A 25,290-nucleotide genomic window follows, 5' to 3' on the forward strand; every position below is an offset into this window, starting at 1 on the left:
ATTTCTTCACCCGCACCCTAATTGATACAATGGGACAGGTACTCTGGGTGATGGCCTTTATTAGGCCGACTTCAATGCATTTCGCTGCAGGAGCCCCTGGTGGTCCGTTCCCCCTCCCAGACAGAGACCAAATAAGTCTCCTCCACTGGACTGCAGTGGGCGTGACATTTAGCTGTACAAAACCACTGTGCATTATTCAAAAAATTTGGCCCAGCACAAATGTCAAAGCTGGAAACAAGCATATGCTGTTATGAAACAGAACAAGGAACACAAAGTCCTTATTTATGCTAGGATTTGTGGAGCAGATGCACATGCAGCATCCAGGTACTTGTGGTTAGCAGAATGTAGCTAATAAAGATGAGCCTCTTCATAACAGCATGATTAAAAGTTTGGGGTGACAATGTGGTTTCATCTTTAAATCCTTCATGCTTTAAGTGTATCACCTTATAAATCTACACAATAGCCTTTTGAGCGTAGATGAATAAAAAACTGATATTGATTCAATCACTTTTGGCCTCAGTGATGTTTCTCTTAAATAATTTCATTAAGCTGAAAGGAAATTAATTTAATCATTCTGTCTGTTTGGTTCAATAAAAGACAAAAGCTCCACTGTTGCCTTTGATTATTTGGCTTTTGAAATCAAAAAACATTCAATTATAGTTTTTGGCCAAATTAGCATAGTATTGTGTATGTAAATTATACTATGGTGTATTCTGTAGCAGTGCTTGCTGTTGAAGACAATGGAGAAAGCCACTGAGACAGAGACTCCCTCAACAATAGATTTAAAGAAGAGGCTAATTTAGATCACTTTTCTTTTGTCCTTTGACCTAGGTGCTAACATTAACATGCTACCACGTCTCTGCAGTGATGCTGATGTTTAGTGTTAACATGCAGAGTCAGTGATAACAATGGTGGACTAATTTTGACACGTTTGGATGGTTACATCGTGATTAATTGAGGTGGAATTTAATCAATTCCTTTATATTTGGTTCAAGAAAACAGAAAGCACCACCGTCACCGTTGATTTTGTGGCTTTTGATGTAAAAGTACTATAATAATAAGTGTAAATATTAAAACACTATTAATATATGATAATTATCTGCTTCCATGAGTTCCATGAATGCATTGACATTTTTGCACAGTAAACAGGAAGAGGTTTGCACAGCTCCTCTATAGGTGACCCAGAACTTTGGCGAGTCAACATGAGCTACAGCCACTGTTGTTAGTGTTCCCGTCCCCGACACCCGAGGGCCTTGGCCATAACAATTTGGCTGACAGCCTCTGTACACAAAACAGGAATTGATGCATTTATTTTCCTCAGTCGCAGTGTGACAAAACATATTTCCCAAGTCATCCGTATTGTGCACATTATGCACGGAGGTGGACAGAATATACGGCCCCTCCTCGTTTCGTTCAACATCCTCCCTCTCTCCTCTGCAGCAGTCCACTCATTCAGACCCCACTGACAAGCTACATCTGCAGCTGCCGGGGCTGGCAGCATATCTGTGTTGAATTAGAGAGTAACATCACCCTCAAACAGTCCTGCAGCAGATTTACCCCAACTTCTACCCTGGAGCCTTTAGAGCGGCAGACAAAAAGTTTCTCTCTCTTTCTGTCTTGTTTCCTTCTCCCCTTCATTAGAACAGGGTGCTCACATGCATTAGTAAATAGATTCCCTTGGCCCGGAGCTTTTTAATGTTCCAGTGGGCTCAGAAGCCTCTTGGAAAATATGGAGGTCTTGAAAAGCTCCTATTTTTGACATCCTTGTGAATTTGCTTACATAACCCAAATTCGGGCTTGATTTATTTTGTTAAACATTGTCTGAGCAGTCACACAAATGAGCAGTCACATGTTGCTTTGAACTCTTGTGACTTTGTTTTCCTTGTGTATCTGGGCTTTACACACACATCAGAGACCTCACATGTTGCCCATCTCCTTCGCCGAGACCTCCCAAGATGGTGCAGAATGGCGCACGGTGATCTTAAGCAACTCACCTCGATTAGAAAATAAATCTGGAGAGCTTGAGAGCGAGAACAGAAGACGGGGCGCTCTGATTTTCTCCTAAACAAAAACATACTTATTTAAAAATCCATTTCTTCTCGGATTTTCTTTCTGTGCCCCTCTGGTGATAAGTCTATTACAGGCTTCTGCAAACAAAGATAACTACTATCTTAGGAAGAGGTACTCAACGCACTAGTTTGAGAGCAATATCGAATGGTGGAGTATAATTACGCCAAATAAAGAAGAAATGTGAAAAAATAGTGGAATGCAAAAACCACCAGTGTTTTATTCATTCTTTGGTGCCTGTCCGCTCCTCTGTGGCTTTCATAGAGTGATGTATTCACAGCCTTCACAAGTGGCTACCTTAATGTAATGCATTAGTCCTGAACATATGTGTATTTCTGTGGAGAGCAATGAGGGGCACAGAGGAGGAATGAAAACAAGATTAAAAAATAAATAAAAACTCAGAGGCTTGTTTCCTATATAGAAATATCGCTTTGCCGCAACAGAACACACGCAGGGTTGAGGCAGAGAGCGGCGAGCTGAAGTGCCGATCTCTGAAAGAGCAGGGACTACAAGAGAGCGGGAGCAGAACAGTGGGATTGTGCGGATTTGTCAGAGAATTCAAAGAGTGCAACGCCGCGGGGGAGTTTCACAGAAATCCCAGTTCATTAAAACTGAATGAACGGTCATTGATTCATTGATAAAAGATTATTCCACACGGATGTTATGTAGTATAATGTTAGAATTAGCATGACCATGAGGAATATCGTCGATCCCACCTTTCGCCCGACAGTTTGTGGTGCGTACCGTTAGCTTTTCCGAGGAGCCTGCGGAATGATAATAGTGTCAAGGAGGCCCTCGGTGGCTCCGCTGCCTCATATCATGCTCAGTCATCTTCACACCCAGTAAAGTCAGCACATTTCTGCTGCCATTAAATTTACTATGGCTCATTGGGGATTGACACTGCACACCATCAGTGTCATTGTAATGCCTTGTGAAATTCAAGCAAAATTCACTTCTTTATGCTCGGAACAATAATTATTACTGGATATTGATACTCTCTTTTATAGAGTTGCATTACATGCTTGGAAGTAATGTATTATTCACCTCACTTCAACTGAAGAACTAATGATTTTTACCCAGACGTCTTTACTTCAACAGGATAATTGTTCCCCCTAATGGCCATGTGCCCAATTGATCATTGCTGCTGTTATTCTATCTATACACTTGACTTACAGGTCCGAAGTTAACGACAGGCAAGGATTTCTTTACTCTAATATTCAGCGGTGGGAGCTGATTTAAAAATGCAGCAAAGAGCTTCTCTGTGAATAACACTGTAGGCTATTAGGGAGTGTTGGGAAATTTTAATGAGAAGTCAAATGAAAAAATTGCATGCCTGTGATTAATTTCATTGAGATCTTATTGGTTTGCACTAGAAAATCGGCACAATTATTGTTATCAACACACACCGGGGACGTTTGAGAAACTTTGAAATTTTCAAAATTAAAATTGGTGTAGGGTCTCCGACATCCGGACGCTCTGTGAATACTGAAAGCAAAAGAAAATCATGCAGTGCAGCAGGAATGCTAAATATCTCCTTGCAGTTATACTCTGCAGCACAACAGCACCTATTGTTTTGTTGCAGATTAAAGTGGTGATTAAACTGTGATGAATATCTGCTCATTGTGATCATTATGATGGTTTTAACTTTGCACGCATCAGAGCAGTTGCTTTTGTCTTTGTGGTGTTCCAAGGATGTTAACACTTATTACTTTGTGATGGTCTGTGAACGTTAGTCCTTCAGTCATTAGATCAAAATGCCACATTACATCATGTCAGTTTTTTACTCTTGCATCTCAAATAAAAGTTTTGAGGCTCTATATAGCTCCAATTATCTCTGACGTCGGAGCCAAAGCAGGTCACTGAACTGCAGCAGGAGACGGGGTTGTTTTACTCCAAACATGTTTGAGCTATTTTACAGTCATGCTACCACTTCACTTCACTGCTGTGAGTATTTTCTCTGATTATCATGTTCTATCAGTCAGCACTGCCTGTAGCTTACTGGATTTGAAATATGGCATACAGAGGACTGAAAATCTGCTCAATAAACTGAGCTGAATTCATCAGAGATTTGGTGTGTGTGTACGTGCGCTGTGTATCAACACATGTAGGACATGAACAAATCCTTAAAAGATGAAAATCACATTTTTAACCTTGTTAACTTGTCCACATGGTGTTTTTTATCTCATATTATGAGCAAAACTAGAACGAATCTAAGTTAAGCTCATACCACCGCCGACAGTCCCCTTATGAAAATCACTACATCCAGATTTTTTTATTTGGATCTGCACCAAATCGTCCACTCATAAATATCAGTCCCCGTAAAATATATGTTTTTTTCATCAAGACTAGTGGATTAATTCAGAAATCAATGAAAATGTTTTTTAAAAAATCATGCATATTGAAGAAAGTGAAAAGAAATCCTCAATCTGCCCCCCCGATCCAGAAATGCCCCAAAATCGTATGGGTCCCCTGGGTCTTGACCCACCCCTTCACAAAATAGTAGTTTTTAAGTAATCATATTAACATAATATCCTTGACAGCGGTAATAAGCAGTGCCAAGGCCTTCGGCTAGGAGAGTATTTCCACCTCGGAACTGCAGCGCACCAGTGACGCTCTCAGATAATCAGATTCAGACAGCCAGTGTTTCATAGTTTAGAAACCAATCATGTCTTTCAATATCATTTCACCATAGCATACATCTTATAGCTCTCTTGTGTTGCCTATCTATTTCTACTTTTCTTGTTCTCCTTCTTTGTTTGGTTTATTGGCAGGTGGCAACCAACATCAATGTGCATAACCGCCATCTACTGTGTCTTCTTCTTCTCCAAACTTCTTCAGAAGGCTTAATTCCCCCTATTTATTTCAAACTGTATTTTCATATTCATATTGTTTACTCTATGCCCCGCCCCACACACACACAGACACCACCACCACCACTCACCCCACCCCCAAACACCCACTGTTGCCTGGGCAACAGGGATCAGTGACATCAAAGCCACATCGTAGCTATGGATCAAAGCTATGGCTGATAAAAATGTATCAAAGGCATTAAAAGCCCTACCGACCTCCCGAAAGCTATAAAACCCTGACTAAGACATTCAGTCTTCACTTGCAGTACTTGGCTTTGTACACTTTAGTTGAGCTTATTGCTGGTATTTTACAGACAACTTCCATTTTGCTTACATTTCTTGGTACGTGAAATTTACTTGGTGTGCTTGGAAATAACTTACGGTCAAGTTATTTTTATTAAAACTGAAACAACGACAAAGAATAAGAGTTTCTCAAGATTTCTTAGCAACTCACAAAGAAAAGAAGACCATGTTGACGTATGCGGACATCGTGCGAGAAGGAAACAGAAGAATCTTGCAGAGTAGTCTGGCTGTAAAGAAGCCTGCTGTTTCTGTGATGCCTGTGAAACAAAAGGCTTCATCTAACCTGAAAAGGAAGAAGGGACGTGCTCAAGCCAAGCCTGAGCAGCCACAGGTTACAACTGCATCTTCATCCACCAAGATGGTTAAGGTGACTCCTGAAACTCTTCAGGATTCTACCACAAAGCAGAAGACACTGCACCTGTCTACTGAGGAGAGTCTGAAGAAGGTGGTGAACCTCACCCATGAGAAGGCGATGGTCAGGCCTAACTGCCCTGCACTCAATGCTAACACAAACAACATGGCAGTGGAAGAGAAGAAGACCATGCCGTTGACGTATGCGCATATTGTGCGTGAAGGAAAGACCTTGCAGAATAGTATGGCTGCAAAGAAGCCTGCTGTTTCTGTGATGCCTGTGAAACAAAAGGCTTCATCTAACCTGAAAAGGAAGAAGGGACTCACTCAAGCCCAGCCTGAGCAGCCACAGGTTACAACTGCATCTTCCTCCACCAAGATGGTTAAGGTGACTCCTGAAACTCTTCAGGATTCTACCACAAAGCAGAAGACACTGCACCTGTCTACTGAGGAGAGTCTGAAGAAGGTGGTGAACCTCACCTCTGAGAAGGCGATGGTCAGGCCTAACTGCCCTGGACTCAATGCTAACACAAACAACATGGCAGTGGAAGAGAAGAAGACCATGCCGTTGACGTATGCGCATATTGTGCGTGAAGGAAAGACCTTGCAGAATAGTATGGCTGCAAAGAAGCCTGCTGTTTCTGTGATGCCTGTGAAACAAAAGGCTTCATCTAACCTGAAAAGGAAGAAGGGACGTGCTCAAGCCAAGCCTGAGCAGCCACAGGTTACAACTGCATCTTCCTCCACCAAGATGGTTAAGGTGACTCCTGAAACTCTTCAGGATTCTACCACAAAGCAGAAGACACTGCACCTGTCTACTGAGGAGAGTCTGAAGAAGGTGGTGAACCTCACCTCTGAGAAGGCGATGGTCAGGCCTAACTGCCCTGGACTCAATGCTAACACAAACAACATGGCAGTGGAAGAGAAGAAGACCATGCCGTTGACGTATGCGCATATTGTGCATGAAGGAAAGACCTTGCAGAATAGTATGGCTGCAAAGAAGCCTGCTGTTTCTGTGATGCCTGTGAAACAAAAGGCTTCATCTAACCTGAAAAGGAAGAAGGGACGTGCTCAAGCCAAGCCTGAGCAGCCACAGGTTACAACTGCATCTTCATCCACCAAGATGGTTAAGGTGACTCCTGAAACTCTTCAGGATTCTACCACAAAGCAGAAGACACTGCACCTGTCTACTGAGGAGAGTCTGAAGAAGGTGGTGAACCTCACCTCTGAGAAGGCGATGGTCAGGCCTAACTGCCCTGGACTCGATGCTAACACAAACAACATGGCAGTGGAAGAGAAGAAGACCATGCCGTTGACGTATGCGCATATTGTGCGTGAAGGAAAGACCTTGCAGAATAGTATGGCTGCAGAGAAGTCTGCTGTTTCTGTGATGCCTGTGAAACAAAAGGCTTCACCTAACCTGAAAAGGAAGAAGGGACTCACTCAAGCCCAGCCTGAGCAGCCACAGGTTACAACTGCATCTTCATCCACCAAGATGGTTAAGGTGACTCATGAAACTCTTCAGGATTCTACCACAAAGCAGAAGACACTGCACCTGTCTACTGAGGAGAGTCTGAAGAAGGTGGTGAACCTCACCCATGAGAAGGCGATGGTCAGGCCTAACTGCCCTGGACTCGATGCTAACACAAACAACATGGCAGTGGAAGAGAAGAAGACCATGCCGTTGACGTATGCGCATATTGTGCGTGAAGGAAAGACCTTGCAGAATAGTATGGCTGCAAAGAAGCCTGCTGTTTCTGTGATGCCTGTGAAACAAAAGGCTTCATCTAACCTGAAAAGGAAGAAGGGACGTGCTCAAGCCAAGCCTGAGCAGCCACAGGTTACAACTGCCTCTTCATCCACCAAGATGGTTAAGGAAGCTGAGAGCGACGAGCAACTCAATAACAAGAGGCTGAACTTTGCTGCAATCCTCCTCAGTGAGCTGACTCCTGAAACTCTTCAGGATTCGATCACAAAGCTGAAGACACTGAACCTGTCTACTGAGGAGTGTCTGAAGGAGTTGGTGAACCTCACCTTTGAGAAGGCGATGGTCAGGCCGAAATGCATCGGACTCTATGCCAACATTTGCCACTGCCTCTCTATGGTAAGTCATGCAATCCTTTTACACTGTACATATATAATCATATAATTTCACTATGTTTCCCAAGGAATGTGAGTTGAAATTGTCTAAACAAGTTTCTCCTGTGAATTTCTCGTCTATAGGTCAAAGTCCCATCCACAGCCGATCCAACAGTTGTTGTCAGCTTCCAAACTCTGCTTGGTAGACTCTGCCAAACAGAGTATAACAGCATCTTTGGCAGTAATAACCTCAATGAGAAGAGGGAGACAACACTCAGTCGCTCAGTGAGCACCATTCAGTTCATAGCGGAGCTCTATAAGAGAAATCTTCTGAGCCAGGCTGCCATGCACAGCTGCATCAAGGGACTTCTAAATATGAAAGATGCAGAGTCTCTGGAGTGCCTGTGTGAGCTCCTCAAGGTTATCAGCCAGGGTCTTGAGGTGGTAACACCCATGTCAGTCATGAATTCATACTATAACCAGATGGAGGCCATGGCAAAAGATAAGATGTCCCCCAGGATTTCTTTCATGTTGGAGAGCACAATCAAGTCAAGGCAAAATTCATTCTTGGGACTGAAGAACTCTGAAGTTCCTCAGGCCAAGGATATAGCTTCACGCTCAACTGCCTCGTCCAAGTTAGCCTACCGTGGATAAGAAACCACAGATAGAATTGGATCAAAATGCACAAGAAAAGACAACGATCCAGGAGAAGCTGGATGAAAAGGAGCCTGTTTTATTTGTGGAGTCTTCAAGCTCTGCAAGGAGTGACCAAAGATTAATGTCAGTTTTGAAATCTCTGAGGAGGAGTTAAAGGAGATGGAGCAAAGAAAGAGCAGAGTAATTCCTACCACCAAACCCATGACTCATTCTGAGAGACTTCAATAAATTCTTTGTCACTTGAAATTGCAGCGTCACACATCTCCTTGCTCATCACACATAGATCTCAACACGTGCAAACACCTGAGATTTGCACTCAACATACACCTGTGTGCAAAATTAAATGAGGTGGCGATTTCCTTTACAGATGGTGACCACTGCATTTGTTGCAGATATCAGAGCAGCTGGATGTTGCCCAGCTACAGAGACACACGTCACATGAGTCTTGTGGCAATAACGGTCAGTTGGCGTTTAAAGGTCCAGTGTGTAAGATTTAGGTGAAAAGATATATTGGCAGAAATTTAATGTAGAATAATTCTCATGTTGTTTTCACTAGTTTATTTCTTCTAAATTGTATGAATTGTAGTTTTCTTTACCCCAGAAAAGGCCCTTCATATTCAAATACTTTATATTTACATTGAGGGGGTCCTCTCTACGGAGCCCGCCATGTTTTTTACATTAGTCCAGACTGGACAAACTAAACACTTTTTGAGTTTTTATGACAATTAAAGTCTACCACAGGTTCTTTTTCATGTTTGGAAGGAGAGGCTGAGGTGAGGGGTGTTCAGCTGCAACATGCAATTTCAACACTAGATATCACAAAATTCTACACACTGTACCTTTAAATCTAACTTTTCATCAGAACATTAAAAATGTATCAATGAAGAAGGATGTGTGATATGCAAAAGTCTACGATTCATGATAAACTGAAAATATTGTTGCGTCTTCTCAGCACATAAGCTCAACATTGTCATGCTTTGTTTTCGGTGTTGACAGAGCACACAGACACTGAGATATTTTTAGACTTGTTGTTGTTTCCGGTGCATGCTAATTACACAAAGCAACGGTAGATACACGTGATGTAAGCTGTGACGTCATTGTTTCCCAAACACTTTTAAATGCACACGTGGATAAACTGGAATGTTAAAGTGTTAAAATGCTGTTTGCATGTGGAGGAGAGGAAAAAGTTTGTTTTGCAAAATATCCACATTCATCCGAACAGGGCATAAGTCTACTTTACAAACTGACAAATGACATTCTTTAATTCTCATTAAAAAATAATAAAAAAAACTGTAAGAAAGGGAATAAGCCTTAAGTTTCAAAAGTACTCCAGTTGCAGAAAGTCTGTTAATAAAATGTCTGGTCCCTCTTAATTGATTGTTTTTTAACTATTATTATGTTAATTTATTCGTGCATACATCTGTATGTGTGACTTACACCTTCATCCGTTTGCACTTTTACAACCAGTACTTAAAGAAAACAGTGTACTAGCTACAGAGCCCATAAATTACAGTAAATCAAACTCACAATCATCTCATTATATTACACATGTAGGACATGAACAAATCCTTAAAAGATGAAAATCACATTTTTAACCTTGTTAACTTGTCCACATGGTGTTTTTTATCTCATATTATGAGCAAAACTAGAACGAATCTAAGTTAAGCTCATACCGCCGCCGACAGTCCCCTTATGAAAATCACTACATCCAGATTTTTTTATTTGGATCTGCACCAAATCGTCCACTCATAAATATCAGTCCCCGTAAAATATATGTTTTTTTCATCAAGACTAGTGGATTAATTCAGAAATCAATGAAAATGTTTTTTAAAAAATCATGCATATTGAAGAAAGTGAAAAGAAATCCTCAATCTGCCCCCCCGATCCAGAAATGCCCCAAAATCGTATGGGTCCCCTGGGTCTTGACCCACCCCTTCACAAAACAGTAGTTTTTAAGTAATCATATTAACATAATATCCTTGACAGCGGTAATAAGCAGTGCCAAGGCCTTCGGCTAGGAGAGTATTTCCACCTCGGAACTGCAGCGCACCAGTGACGCTCTCAGATAATCAGATTCAGACAGCCAGTGTTTCATAGTTTAGAAACCAATCATGTCTTTCAATATCATTTCACCATAGCATACATCTTATAGCTCTCTTGTGTTGCCTATCTATTTCTGCTTTTCTTGTTCTCCTTCTTTGTTTGGTTTATTGGCAGGTGGCAACCAACATCAATGTGCATAACCGCCATCTACTGTGTCTTCTTCTTCTCCAAACTTCTTCAGAAGGCTTAATTCCCCCTATTTATTTCAAACTGTATTTTCATATTCATATTGTTTACTCTATGCCCCGCCCCACACACACACAGACACCACTACCACCACTCACCCCACCCCCAAACACCCACTGTTGCCTGGGCAACAGGGATCAGTGACATCAAAGCCACATCGTAGCTATGGATCAAAGCTATGGCTGATAAAAATGTATCAAAGGCATTAAAAGCCCTACCGACCTCCCGAAAGCTATAAAACCCTGACTAAGACATTCAGTCTTCACTTGCAGTACTTGGCTTTGTACACTTTAGTTGAGCTTATTGCTGGTATTTTACAGACAACTTCCATTTTGCTTACATTTCTTGGTACGTGAAATTTACTTGGTGTGCTTGGAAATAACTTACGGTCAAGTTATTTTTATTAAAACTGAAACAACGACAAAGAATAAGAGTTTCTCAAGATTTCTTAGCAACTCACAAAGAAAAGAAGACCATGTTGACGTATGCGGACATCGTGCGAGAAGGAAACAGAAGAATCTTGCAGAGTAGTCTGGCTGTAAAGAAGCCTGCTGTTTCTGTGATGCCTGTGAAACAAAAGACATCATCTAACCTGAAAAGGAAGAAGGGACTCACTCAAGCCCAGCCTGAGCAGCCACAGGTTACAACTGCATCTACATCCACCAAGATGGTTAAGGTGACTCCTGAAACTCTTCAGGATTCAACCACAAAGCAGAAGACACTGCACCTGTCTACTGAGGAGAGTCTGAAGAAGGTGGTGAACCTCACCTCTGAGAAGGCGATGGTCAGGCCTAACTGCCCTGGACTCAATGCTAACACAAACAACATGGCAGTGAAAGAAAAGAAGACCATGCCGTTGACATATGCACATATTGTGCGTGAAGGAAAGACCTTGCAGAATAGTATGGCTGCAGAGAAGTCTGCTGTTTCTGTGATGCCTGTGAAACAAAAGGCTTCATCTAACCTGAAAAGGAAGAAGGGACGCACTCAAGCCCAGCCTGAGCAGCCACAAAGGGTTACAACTGCATCTACATCCACCAAGATGGTTAAGGTGACTCATGAAACTCTTCAGGATTCAACCACAAAGCAGAAGACGCTGCACCTGTCTACTGAGGAGAGTCTGAAGAAGGTGGTGAACCTCACCTCTGAGAAGGTGATGGTCAGGCCTAACTGCCCTGGACTCAATGCTAACACAAACAACATGGCAGTGAAAGAAAAGAAGACCATGCCGTTGACATATGCACATATTGTGCGTGAAGGAAAGACTTTGCAGAATAGTATGGCTGCAGAGAAGTCTGCTGTTTCTGTGATGCCTGTGAAGCAAAAAGCTTCATCTAACCTGAAAAGGAAGAAGGGACTCACTCAAGCCCAGCCTGAGCAGCCACAAAGGGTTACAACTGCATCTTCATCCACCAAGATGGTTAAGGTGACTCCTGAAACTCTTCAGGATTCAACCACAAAGCAGAAGACACTGCACCTGTCTACTGAGGAGAGTCTGAAGAAGGTGGTGAACCTCACCTCTGAGAAGGTGATGGTCAGGCCTAACTGCCCTGGACTCAATGTTAACACAAACAACATGGCAGTGGAAGAAAAGAAGACCATGCCGTTGACATATGCGCATATTGTGCGTGAAGGAAAGACCTTGCAGAATAGTATGGCTGCAGAGAAGTCTGCTGTTTCTGTGATGCCTGTGAAACAAAAGGCTTCACCTAACCTGAAAAGGAAGAAGGGACTCACTCAAGCCCAGCCTGAGCAGCCACAGGTTACAACTGCATCTTCATCCACCAAGATGGTTAAGGTGACTCATGAAACTCTTCAGGATTCTACCACAAAGCAGAAGACACTGCACCTGTCTACTGAGGAGAGTCTGAAGAAGGTGGTGAACCTCACCCATGAGAAGGCGATGGTCAGGCCTAACTGCCCTGGACTCGATGCTAACACAAACAACATGGCAGTGGAAGAGAAGAAGACCATGCCGTTGACGTATGCGCATATTGTGCGTGAAGGAAAGACCTTGCAGAATAGTATGGCTGCAAAGAAGCCTGCTGTTTCTGTGATGCCTGTGAAACAAAAGGCTTCATCTAACCTGAAAAGGAAGAAGGGACGTGCTCAAGCCAAGCCTGAGCAGCCACAGGTTACAACTGCATCTTCATCCACCAAGATGGTTAAGGTGACTCCTGAAACTCTTCAGGATTCTACCACAAAGCAGAAGACACTGCACCTGTCTACTGAGGAGAGTCTGAAGAAGGTGGTGAACCTCACCCATGAGAAGGCGATGGTCAGGCCTAACTGCCCTGGACTCGATGCTAACACAAACAACATGGCAGTGGAAGAGAAGAAGACCATGCCGTTGACGTATGCGCATATTGTGCGTGAAGGAAAGACCTTGCAGAATAGTATGGCTGCAAAGAAGCCTGCTGTTTCTGTGATGCCTGTGAAACAAAAGGCTTCATCTAACCTGAAAAGGAAGAAGGGACGTGCTCAAGCCAAGCCTGAGCAGCCACAGGTTACAACTGCCTCTTCATCCACCAAGATGGTTAAGGAAGCTGAGAGCGACGAGCAACTCAATAACAAGAGGCTGAACTTTGCTGCAATCCTCCTCAGTGAGCTGACTCCTGAAACTCTTCAGGATTCGATCACAAAGCTGAAGACACTGAACCTGTCTACTGAGGAGTGTCTGAAGGAGTTGGTGAACCTCACCTTTGAGAAGGCGATGGTCAGGCCGAAATGCATCGGACTCTATGCCAACATTTGCCACTGCCTCTCTATGGTAAGTCATGCAATCCTTTTACACTGTACATATATAATCATATAATTTCACTATGTTTCCCAAGGAATGTGAGTTGAAATTGTCTAAACAAGTTTCTCCTGTGAATTTCTCGTCTATAGGTCAAAGTCCCATCCACAGCCGATCCAACAGTTGTTGTCAGCTTCCAAACTCTGCTTGGTAGACTCTGCCAAACAGAGTATAACAGCATCTTTGGCAGTAATAACCTCAATGAGAAGAGGGAGACAACACTCAGTCGCTCAGTGAGCACCATTCAGTTCATAGCGGAGCTCTATAAGAGAAATCTTCTGAGCCAGGCTGCCATGCACAGCTGCATCAAGGGACTTCTAAATATGAAAGATGCAGAGTCTCTGGAGTGCCTGTGTGAGCTCCTCAAGGTTATCAGCCAGGGTCTTGAGGTGGTAACACCCATGTCAGTCATGAATTCATACTATAACCAGATGGAGGCCATGGCAAAAGATAAGATGTCCCCCAGGATTTCTTTCATGTTGGAGAGCACAATCAAGTCAAGGCAAAATTCATTCTTGGGACTGAAGAACTCTGAAGTTCCTCAGGCCAAGGATATAGCTTCACACTCAACTGCCTCGTCCAAGTTAGCCTACCGTGGATAAGAAACCACAGATAGAATTGGATCAAAATGCACAAGAAAAGACAACGATCCAGGAGAAGCTGGATGAAAAGGAGCCTGTTTTATTTGTGGAGTCTTCAAGCTCTGCAAGGAGTGACCAAAGATTAATGTCAGTTTTGAAATCTCTGAGGAGGAGTTAAAGGAGATGGAGCAAAGAAAGAGCAGAGTAATTCCTACCACCAAACCCATGACTCATTCTGAGAGACTTCAATAAATTCTTTGTCACTTGAAATTGCAGCGTCACACATCTCCTTGCTCATCACACATAGATCTCAACACGTGCAAACACCTGAGATTTGCACTCAACATACACCTGTGTGCAAAATTAAATGAGGTGGCGATTTCCTTTACAGATGGTGACCACTGCATTTGTTGCAGATATCAGAGCAGCTGGATGTTGCCCAGCTACAGAGACACACGTCACATGAGTCTTGTGGCAATAACGGTCAGTTGGCGTTTAAAGGTCCAGTGTGTAAGATTTAGGTGAAAAGATATATTGGCAGAAATTTAATGTAGAATAATTCTCATGGTGTTTTCACTAGTTTATTTCTTCTAAATTGTATGAATTGTAGTTTTCTTTACCCCAGAAAAGGCCCTTCATATTCAAATACTTTATATTTACATTGAGGGGGTCCTCTCTACGGAGCCCGTCATGTTTTTTACATTAGTCCAGACTGGACAAACTAAACACTTTTTGAGTTTTTATGACAATTAAAGTCTACCACAGGTTCTTTTTCATGTTTGGAAGGAGAGGCTGAGGTGAGGGGTGTTCAGCTGCAACATGCAATTTCAACACTAGATATCACAAAATTCTACACACTGTACCTTTAAATCTAACTTTTCATCAGAACATTAAAAATGTATCAATGAAGAAGGATGTGTGATATGCAAAAGTCTACGATTTCATGATAAACTGAAAATATTGTTGCGTCTTCTCAGCACATAAGCTCAACATTGTCATGCTTTGTTTTCGGTGTTGACAGAGCACACAGACACTGAGATATTTTTAGACTTGTTGTTGTTTCCGGTGCATGCTAATTACACAAAGCAACGGTAGATACACGTGATGTAAGCTGTGACGTCATTGTTTCCCAAACACTTTTAAATGCACACGTGGATAAACTGGAATGTTAAAGTGTTAAAATGCTGTTTGCATGTGGAGGAGAGGAAAAAGTTTGTTTTGCAAAATATCCACATTCATCCGAACAGGGCATAAGTCTACTTTACAAACTGACAAATGACATTCTTTAATTCTCATTAAAAAATTAAAAAAAAACAGTAAGAAAGGGAATAAGCCTTAAGTTTCAAAAGTACTCCAGTTGCAGAAAGTCTGTTAATAAAATGTCTGGTCCCTCTTAATTGATTGTTTTTTAACTATTATTATGTTAATTTATTCGTGCATACATCTGTATGTGTGACTTACACCTTCATCCGTTTGCACTTTTACAACCAGTACTTAAAGAAAACAGTGTACTAGCTACAGAGCCCATAAATTACAGTAAATCAAACTCACAATCATCTCATTATATTACACATGTAGGACATGAACAAATCCTTAAAAGATGAAAATCACATTTTAAACCTTGTTAACTTGTCCACATGGTGTTTTTTATCTCATATCATGAGCAAAACTAGAACGAATCTAAGTTAAGCTCATACCGCCGCCGACAGTCCCCTTATGAAAATCACTACATCCAGATTTTTTTATTTGGATCTGCACCAAATCGTCCACTCATAAATATCAGTCCCCGTAAAATATATGTTTTTTTCATTCAGAAATCAATGAAAATGTTTTTTAAAAAATCATGCATATTGAAGAAAGTGAAAAGAAATCCTCAATCTGCCCCCCCGATCCAGAAATGCCCCAAAATCGTATGGGTCCCCTGGGTCTTGACCCACCCCTTCACAAAATAGTAGTTTTTAAGTAATCATATTAACATAATATCCTTGACAGCGGTAATAAGCAGTGCCAAGGCCTTCGGCTAGGAGAGTATTTCCACCTCGGAACTGCAGCGCACCAGTGACGCTCTCAGATAATCAGATTCAGACAGCCAGTGTTTCATAGTTTAGAAACCAATCATGTCTTTCAATATCATTTCACCATAGCATACATCTTACATCTTACTCTATGCCCCGCCCCACACACACACAGACACCACTACCACCACTCACCCCACCCCCAAACACCCACTGTTGCCTGGGCAACAGGGATCAGTGACATCAAAGCCACATCGTAGCTATGGATCAAAGCTATGGCTGATAAAAATGTATCAAAGGCATTAAAAGCCCTACCGACCTCCCGAAAGCTATAAAACCCTGACTAAGACATTCAGTCTTCACTTGCAGTACTTGGCTTTGTACACTTTAGTTGAGCTTATTGCTGGTATTTTACAGACAACTTCCATTTTGCTTACATTTCTTGGTACGTGAAATTTACTTGGTGTGCTTGGAAATAACTTACGGTCAAGTTATTTTTATTAAAACTGAAACAACGACAAAGAATAAGAGTTTCTCAAGATTTCTTAGCAACTCACAAAGAAAAGAAGACCATGTTGACGTATGCGGACATCGTGCGAGAAGGAAACAGAAGAATCTTGCAGAGTAGTCTGGCTGTAAAGAAGCCTGCTGTTTCTGTGATGCCTGTGAAACAAAAGACATCATCCAACCTGAAAAGGAAGAAGGGACTCACTCAAGCCCAGCCTGAGCAGCCACAGGTTACAACTGCATCTACATCCACCAAGATGGTTAAGGTGACTCCTGAAACTCTTCAGGATTCAACCACAAAGCAGAAGACACTGCACCTGTCTACTGAGGAGAGTCTGAAGAAGGTGGTGAACCTCACCTCTGAGAAGGTGATGGTCAGGCCTAACTGCCCTGGACTCAATGCTAACACAAACAACATGGCAGTGGAAGAGAAGAAGACCATGCCGTTGACGTATGCGCATATTGTGCGTGAAGGAAAGACCTTGCAGAATAGTATGGCTGCAAAGAAGCCTGCTGTTTCTGTGATGCCTGTGAAACAAAAGGCTTCATCTAACCTGAAAAGGAAGAAGGGACGTGCTCAAGCCAAGCCTGAGCAGCCACAGGTTACAACTGCATCTTCATCCACCAAGATGGTTAAGGTGACTCCTGAAACTCTTCAGGATTCTACCACAAAGCAGAAGACACTGCACCTGTCTACTGAGGAGAGTCTGAAGAAGGTGGTGAACCTCACCCATGAGAAGGCGATGGTCAGGCCTAACTGCCCTGCACTCAATGCTAACACAAACAACATGGCAGTGGAAGAGAAGAAGACCATGCCGTTGACGTATGCGCATATTGTGCGTGAAGGAAAGACCTTGCAGAATAGTATGGCTGCAAAGAAGCCTGCTGTTTCTGTGATGCCTGTGAAACAAAAGGCTTCATCTAACCTGAAAAGGAAGAAGGGACGTGCTCAAGCCCAGCCTGAGCAGCCACAGGTTACAACTGCATCTTCCTCCACCAAGATGGTTAAGGTGACTCCTGAAACTCTTCAGGATTCTACCACAAAGCAGAAGACACTGCACCTGTCTACTGAGGAGAGTCTGAAGAAGGTGGTGAACCTCACCTCTGAGAAGGCGATGGTCAGGCCTAACTGCCCTGGACTCAATGCTAACACAAACAACATGGCAGTGGAAGAGAAGAAGACCATGCCGTTGACGTATGCGCATATTGTGCGTGAAGGAAAGACCTTGCAGAATAGTATGGCTGCAAAGAAGCCTGCTGTTTCTGTGATGCCTGTGAAACAAAAGGCTTCATCTAACCTGAAAAGGAAGAACGGACGTGCTCAAGCCAAGCCTGAGCAGCCACAGGTTACAACTGCATCTTCATCCACCAAGATGGTTAAGGTGACTCCTGAAACTCTTCAGGATTCTACCACAAAGCAGAAGACACTGCACCTGTCTACTGAGGAGAGTCTGAAGAAGGTGGTGAACCTCATCTCTGAGAAGGCGATGGTCAGGCCTAACTGCCCTGGACTCAATGCTAACACAAACAACATGGCAGTGGAAGAGAAGAAGACCATGCCGTTGACGTATGCTCATATTGTGCGTGAAGGAAAGACCTTGCAGAATAGTATGGCTGCAAAGAAGCCTGCTGTTTCTGTGATGCCTGTGAAACAAAAGGCTTCATCTAACCTGAAAAGGAAGAAGGGACGTGCTCAAGCCAAGCCTGAGCAGCCACAGGTTACAACTGCATCTTCATCCACCAAGATGGTTAAGGTGACTCCTGAAACTCTTCAGGATTCTACCACAAAGCAGAAGACACTGCACCTGTCTACTGAGGAGAGTCTGAAGAAGGTGGTGAACCTCACCCATGAGAAGGCGATGGTCAGGCCTAACTGCCCTGCACTCAATGCTAACACAAACAACATGGCAGTGGAAGAGAAGAAGACCATGCCGTTGACGTATGCGCATATTGTGCGTGAAGGAAAGACCTTGCAGAATAGTATGGCTGCAAAGAAGCCTGCTGTTTCTGTGATGCCTGTGAAACAAAAGGCTTCATCTAACCTGAAAAGGAAGAAGGGACGTGCTCAAGCCAAGCCTGAGCAGCCACAGGTTACAACTGCCTCCTCATCCACCAAGATGGTTAAGGAAGCTGAGAGCGATGAGCAACTCAATAACAAGAGACTGAACTTTGCTGCAATCCTCCTCAGTGAGCTGACTCCTGAAACTCTTCAGGATTCGATCACAAAGCTGAAGACACTGAACCTGTCTACTGAGGAGTGTCTGAAGGAGTTGGTGAACCTCACCTTTGAGAAGGCGATGGTCAGGCCGAAATGCACTGGACTCTATGCCAACATTTGCCACTGCCTCTCTATGGTAAGTCATGCAATCCTTTTAGACTGTACATATATAATCATATAATTTCACTATGTTTCCCAAGGAATGTGAGTTGAAATTGTCTAAACAAGTTTCTCCTGTGAATTTCTCGTCTATAGGTCAAAGTCCCATCCACAGCCGATCCAACAGTTGTTGTCAGCTTCCAAACTCTGCTTGGTAGACTCTGCCAAACAGAGTATAACAGCATCTTTGGCAGTAATAACCTCAATGAGAAGAGGGAGACAACACTCAGTCGCTCAGTGAGCACCATTCAGTTCATAGCGGAGCTCTATAAGAGAAATCTTCTGAGCCAGGCTGCCATGCACAGCTGCATCAAGGGACTTCTAAATATGAAAGATGCAGAGTCTCTGGAGTGCCTGTGTGAGCTCCTCAAGGTTATCAGCCAGGGTCTTGAGGTGGTAACACCCATGTCAGTCATGAATTCATACTATAACCAGATGGAGGCCATGGCAAAAGATAAGATGTCCCCCAGGATTTCTTTCATGTTGGAGAGCACAATCAAGTCAAGGCAAAATTCATTCTTGGGACTGAAGAACTCTGAAGTTCCTCAGGCCAAGGATATAGCTTCACGCTCAACTGCCTCGTCCAAGTTAGCCTACCGTGGATAAGAAACCACAGATAGAATTGGATCAAAATGCACAAGAAAAGACAACGATCCAGGAGAAGCTGGATGAAAAGGAGCCTGTTTTATTTGTGGAGTCTTCAAGCTCTGCAAGGAGTGACCAAAGATTAATGTCAGTTTTGAAATCTCTGAGGAGGAGTTAAAGGAGATGGAGCAAAGAAAGAGCAGAGTAATTCCTACCACCAAACCCATGACTCATTCTGAGAGACTTCAATAAATTCTTTGTCACTTGAAATTGCAGCGTCACACATCTCCTTGCTCATCACACATAGATCTCAACACGTGCAAACACCTGAGATTTGCACTCAACATACACCTGTGTGCAAAATTAAATGAGGTGGCGATTTCCTTTACAGATGGTGACCACTGCATTTGTTGCAGATATCAGAGCAGCTGGATGTTGCCCAGCTACAGAGACACACGTCACATGAGTCTTGTGGCAATAACGGTCAGTTGGCGTTTAAAGGTCCAGTGTGTAAGATTTAGGTGAAAAGATATATTGGCAGAAATTTAATGTAGAATAATTCTCATGGTGTTTTCACTAGTTTATTTCTTCTAAATTGTATGAATTGTAGTTTTCTTTACCCCAGAAAAGGCCCTTCATATTCAAATACTTTATATTTACATTGAGGGGGTCCTCTCTACGGAGCCCGCCATGTTTTTTACATTAGTCCAGACTGGACAAACTAAACACTTTTTGAGTTTTTATGACAATTAAAGTCTACCACAGGTTCTTTTTCATGTTTGGAAGGAGAGGCTGAGGTGAGGGGTGTTCAGCTGCAACATGCAATTTCAACACTAGATATCACAAAATTCTACACACTGTACCTTTAAATCTAACTTTTCATCAGAACATTAAAAATGTATCAATGAAGAAGGATGTGTGATATGCAAAAGTCTACGATTCATGATAAACTGAAAATATTGTTGCGTCTTCTCAGCACATAAGCTCAACATTGTCATGCTTTGTTTTCGGTGTTGACAGAGCACACAGACACTGAGATATTTTTAGACTTGTTGTTGTTTCCGGTGCATGCTAATTACACAAAGCAACGGTAGATACACGTGATGTAAGCTGTGACGTCATTGTTTCCCAAACACTTTTAAATGCACACGTGGATAAACTGGAATGTTAAAGTGTTAAAATGCTGTTTGCATGTGGAGGAGAGGAAAAAGTTTGTTTTGCAAAATATCCACATTCATCCGAACAGGGCATAAGTCTACTTTACAAACTGACAAATGACATTCTTTAATTCTCATTAAAAAATAATAAAAAAAACTGTAAGAAAGGGAATAAGCCTTAAGTTTCAAAAGTACTCCAGTTGCAGAAAGTCTGTTAATAAAATGTCTGGTCCCTCTTAATTGATTGTTTTTTAACTATTATTATGTTAATTTATTCGTGCATACATCTGTATGTGTGACTTACACCTTCATCCGTTTGCACTTTTACAACCAGTACTTAAAGAAAACAGTGTACTAGCTACAGAGCCCATAAATTACAGTAAATCAAACTCACAATCATCTCATTATATTACACATGTAGGACATGAACAAATCCTTAAAAGATGAAAATCACATTTTTAACCTTGTTTTAACTTGTCCACATGGTGTTTTTTATCTCATATCATGAGCAAAACTAGAACGAATCTAAGTTAAGCTCATACCGCCGCCGACAGTCCCCTTATGAAAATCACTACATCCAGATTTTTTTATTTGGATCTGCACCAAATCGTCCACTCATAAATATCAGTCCCCGTAAAATATATGTTTTTTTCATTCAGAAATCAATGAAAATGTTTTTTAAAAAATCATGCATATTGAAGAAAGTGAAAAGAAATCCTCAATCTGCCCCCCCGATCCAGAAATGCCCCAAAATCGTATGGGTCCCCTGGGTCTTGACCCACCCCTTCACAAAATAGTAGTTTTTAAGTAATCATATTAACATAATATCCTTGACAGCGGTAATAAGCAGTGCCAAGGCCTTCGGCTAGGAGAGTATTTCCACCTCGGAACTGCAGCGCACCAGTGACGCTCTCAGATAATCAGATTCAGACAGCCAGTGTTTCATAGTTTAGAAACCAATCACGTCTTTCAATATCATTTCACCATAGCATACATTTTATAGCTCTCTTGTGTTGCCTTGGCAAGGCAAGGGATATCAGCTAGGGTTAGTGGCAAGCGAAGCCTTTTAGCTTTAACTAATGGTGGCGATCTGGGCCAAGGTTAATATCCCATTAGAAAAACTATATTAACTCTGTCAAGAGGATTGACCTCAGTCGGTTTGTTTGTTTGTCTGTCTGTCTGTTAGTTAGCAGGATTACGCAACAAGTACAGGACGAATCACCACAAAATGTTCGGAATGGATCTGGGTCTTCTTTAACAGAGCATTATTTGATTTTTTGTTTTATATCACAGTGAATCATTCTTGGATCTTGTTGAAAAAAAGGGTAGTGATATTTATGAGTTTTAGCTATTTGTTTGAATTTTAAGGGACTGTTGGGCCCTGCTGGAGGTACGTGCTCTTCTGAGTGCCATTCTATTTAGCTGTTTGAAAATGTGATCAAGCCTGAGACTCATGTTAGATACTTTTCTAACATTGCAGAGAGATAATACATTTTGATGCATTGACTTGAAGGCGACCCCTCACCGATTTTCATCTCCGGAGTCTGTTTTCAGGTGTACATGTATGTCTGAATTTCTCCTACATTACCGTTTGTAGTGTTCAGGAGCTATCAAAGCATAAAACAGCCAGAGGTTTGTGTGTGATGAACAGACTCGGCGCTGCAGGCGAGCAGTTGAGGGGTGGGAAGAGATTGGCAGGGCTAATAAATAAAACTCATAAATATGTAATGTTGCAGAACAGAGAGTTTTTAGGGGTTTAATCAATGCCAAGAGAAGAACTTTAAAGTCACTCAAAAAACCCTGACTTGTTTTTCTTTGGCATTGGAAACAACAGTTCCTTTTTTAGGACATCATAGAATTGGTAATCTCTCCTGCTTGGTGGGGGAATTGCTTTACTTCTTGAAGGTCTTTCGGACTGCATTTGGCTCTTATATTTCCCAAAGCAATTATAGCCAGGGTGAATTTAGTTGTCTTCTGCTCTCCATGGTGGGTTTGTGGGGATGGTTTCATACAGGGTTGGGCTGTGGAGTGGAGGATTTGTTGTAGAGGAGCTGCAGTTATTGGTCGGAGACACAGCACACTCTGCTGGAGACGAGGAAAACGCCACCCACTGCAGTGTGTTTGTGTCCGAGAGACAATGAAGTACTGTGTGTGTGTGTGTGTGTGTGTGCGCGTGTGTGGGTGTTTCTGTGTGTGTGTGTTATTTATAGTAGGAGCAGGTCACTGTTACACTCCTCTCTCTGTTTCAGGTGTGTGTGACTGCTCAGACTTCACCGCCGGGACGACCTGTGAACGCTGCCTGGATGGTTACTATGGCAACGCTTTGATTGGCACGCCTGGTGATTGTCAGCCTTGTCCTTGCCCGGACCGTACCAGCTGTGCACAAATCGCGGAGACGGGACAGGTGGTCTGTACCAACTGTCCACCCGGACAGACAGGTGAGATGAGACGGCCGATGGTGTAAAATCGAACTCAATTGTAAATAATGAGCTTGGTTTCGAGAACAAATTGATATGAGCATTTCCACATGAGATCTTGATGCTGACAAGTCTGCTGCTTCAAGGCAGCTCATTCACAGTTGTGTCATGGTGCCACCTGAGATCCAGGAACACAGACTCTTTGTGGTGACATGAGACTGACCTCCATCTAATTCCTGCCCATCTCTTCCACCTCTCCCCTTGTGTAGGAATGCGCTGTCAGATGTGCGAAGACGGTTACTATGGCGATCCGCTGGGACAATCTGGGGCAGTTCGGTCATGTGTGAGATGCGACTGCAACGGCAACGCAGACTTCAACGCGGTGGGAATATGTGACCGTGTCACCGGGAGATGTCTGAAATGCCTGGGACACACAGAGGGCGAGCACTGCCAACGCTGCCAGCGGGGTTTCTACGGCGATGCGCTGAGCCAGGCAGCTGGTCAGAAGTGCAAGGGTAAATCAGTCGTCAGTTTCTTTAATATAATGTATCTAGTTTATTGACATAAATGTAGAGAGGAGAAGATTTTATTTCTGTAAAACACTGTTTGTCTGCCTCCACTTGAAAAATGTATTTTGCTTTTCTGTTGCCTGAATCACCCGAAGAGTGAAAAATTTTCATCCATGCTAAAGATGTTTGAGCAAGTGTTTTGGAACTAGTTTTTGGAGCTAATTGGTTTCAGTATTACACTTGAACTAGTATGATGTCTGAACTTGTGCCCACACTGATAATTGACTTTTAAGTGAAGTAGGAGACATCCACTGGTTTAACTTAATAATTGAATTTCAGTAGATTCTGTATTTTACAATGGGAGAGTGAAAAACATTTTTATACAAAAAAATGTATTTCCTGTTGAAAATGCAGCGTGAATGCTGAGTTGATTGATGTCAGGGGTGTTGGTGGTAATCAAAAGTGGCTGGAGAAGGAAAATTAAAAAACTTTAAAAAACAATTATATATTATAAACAAGCCAAACAATCCTGTTAGAGCTCACATTGCTCTGTTTACTAGAACAGGTGAGGTCAAGTAGTGGTCTGAAGAATATCCAGAACATGGCTCGGGTTTTAGCTTTCAAAGGGACGTAGCGTGCAGTGCAATGAAATAAACTTTACTAATTGAGGAGTTCAGATTCAAAAGATGTTGCAGTCTTGACTCATGAAAGGTAAAAGCTGAAAACAGGGTGGGCAAATGGCTCTCTTTTTCCTCCCATTTGGCCTCAAGCAGTATCAAGTCAATAAATATCCTCAGGGTGACAAGGTGATCCATTGGCAAAATTTAAGATGAATAATTTAATATGTGTTTTAATTATGAAATCACTTTATTTGTTTTCTCTAGCCTGCAGCTGCAACCCTGATGGAACCTCAGGGCATGTAAATGAATGCCACCCTCAGACAGGAGATTGCCCGTGCCTCGCTCACGTGACCGGTCGGGATTGCAGTTATTGTGAAGTTGGCTTCTTCCATCTCCAACCCAGTGTAGGATGTGAAAGGTAAAAACATTCATGGTGCATTATGTGAAAATATATAACTCAAAAACGAAATCGGCTACTAAAAAAAAATCATTTTCTTGCCACTCCCTAAGGTGCAAGTGTAATCCAATTGGCTCGTCGTCCATCGCGTGTCATCCAATCACAGGGCAGTGTGTGTGTCGCACAGGAGTGGAAGGGAGATTGTGCGATCTGTGCCGCGTGGGCTTCTTTGGATTCTCTTCTCAAGGTTGCAGAGGTACAGGACTTAACTTGAGGCACCACAACTGCACTTGGTACCATCTTCTAATCCTCTTAATACAGATCACACATGGAGGAAGTTTTAACTCTTTAAATGTTTATCTCTGCTCCCCCATCTCCACGTGGTCCCTGATCCTTCCTTCCTGTCCTATGTCCTCCACCAGCCTGTAACTGTGACCCTATGGGCTCCATATCCATGCAGTGTCACAGAAACGGCACCTGCCACTGTCGCCAGGGCTTTGTGGGTTACAAATGTGACAAATGTGAGTTGAACTATTTCCACAACCGAGCCACGCACCAGTGTGAGGAATGCCCAGTTTGCTATGGCCTCGTCAAGAAACAGGTGAGTTCATGGCTGCTTGTGATTATTTTAAAATACCAAACATGGTGATCCGAAGCCTACAGAAACAAGATGTGAATGCAACCTTAACATATTATCACCTTTTAAGATGGCATGGCAAACTTGTGAGGAAAA

The 25,290-nt window shown here is 42.6% G+C and overlaps 4 protein-coding genes across 4 annotated transcripts in view; all 4 read left to right on the forward strand.

Moving 5' to 3' along the window:
- lamc3 (laminin, gamma 3) overlaps positions 1-25,290 on the forward strand; it is a 111,832-nt gene that overhangs the window by 72,878 nt on the left and 13,664 nt on the right. The window contains exons 13-17 of the mRNA XM_020082516.2: positions 22,864-23,052; positions 23,301-23,546; positions 24,425-24,578; positions 24,671-24,813; positions 24,980-25,158. Of these exons, the coding sequence (XP_019938075.2) occupies positions 22,864-23,052; positions 23,301-23,546; positions 24,425-24,578; positions 24,671-24,813; positions 24,980-25,158 (911 nt within the window). The remainder of the gene's footprint in view (positions 1-22,863; positions 23,053-23,300; positions 23,547-24,424; positions 24,579-24,670; positions 24,814-24,979; positions 25,159-25,290) is intronic.
- Positions 5,140-8,552, forward strand: LOC138405387 (uncharacterized). The gene is made up of 2 exons (XM_069513624.1): positions 5,140-7,674; positions 7,794-8,552. Exons 1-2 carry the CDS (start codon positions 5,386-5,388, stop codon positions 8,301-8,303), a joined length of 2,799 nt encoding a protein of 932 aa, XP_069369725.1. The 5' UTR covers positions 5,140-5,385; the 3' UTR covers positions 8,304-8,552.
- LOC138405385 (uncharacterized) lies at positions 10,861-14,243 on the forward strand. The gene is made up of 2 exons (XM_069513622.1): positions 10,861-13,365; positions 13,485-14,243. Exons 1-2 carry the CDS (start codon positions 11,071-11,073, stop codon positions 13,992-13,994), a joined length of 2,805 nt encoding a protein of 934 aa, XP_069369723.1. The 5' UTR covers positions 10,861-11,070; the 3' UTR covers positions 13,995-14,243.
- LOC138405386 (uncharacterized) lies at positions 16,290-19,727 on the forward strand. Its single transcript, XM_069513623.1, has 2 exons — positions 16,290-18,849; positions 18,969-19,727. Exons 1-2 carry the CDS (start codon positions 16,561-16,563, stop codon positions 19,476-19,478), a joined length of 2,799 nt encoding a protein of 932 aa, XP_069369724.1. The 5' UTR covers positions 16,290-16,560; the 3' UTR covers positions 19,479-19,727.

Source organism: Paralichthys olivaceus, chromosome 18, assembly GCF_024713975.1.
Source record: "Paralichthys olivaceus isolate ysfri-2021 chromosome 18, ASM2471397v2, whole genome shotgun sequence".
In the NCBI taxonomy this organism is placed as follows: Eukaryota; Metazoa; Chordata; class Actinopteri; order Pleuronectiformes; family Paralichthyidae; genus Paralichthys; species Paralichthys olivaceus.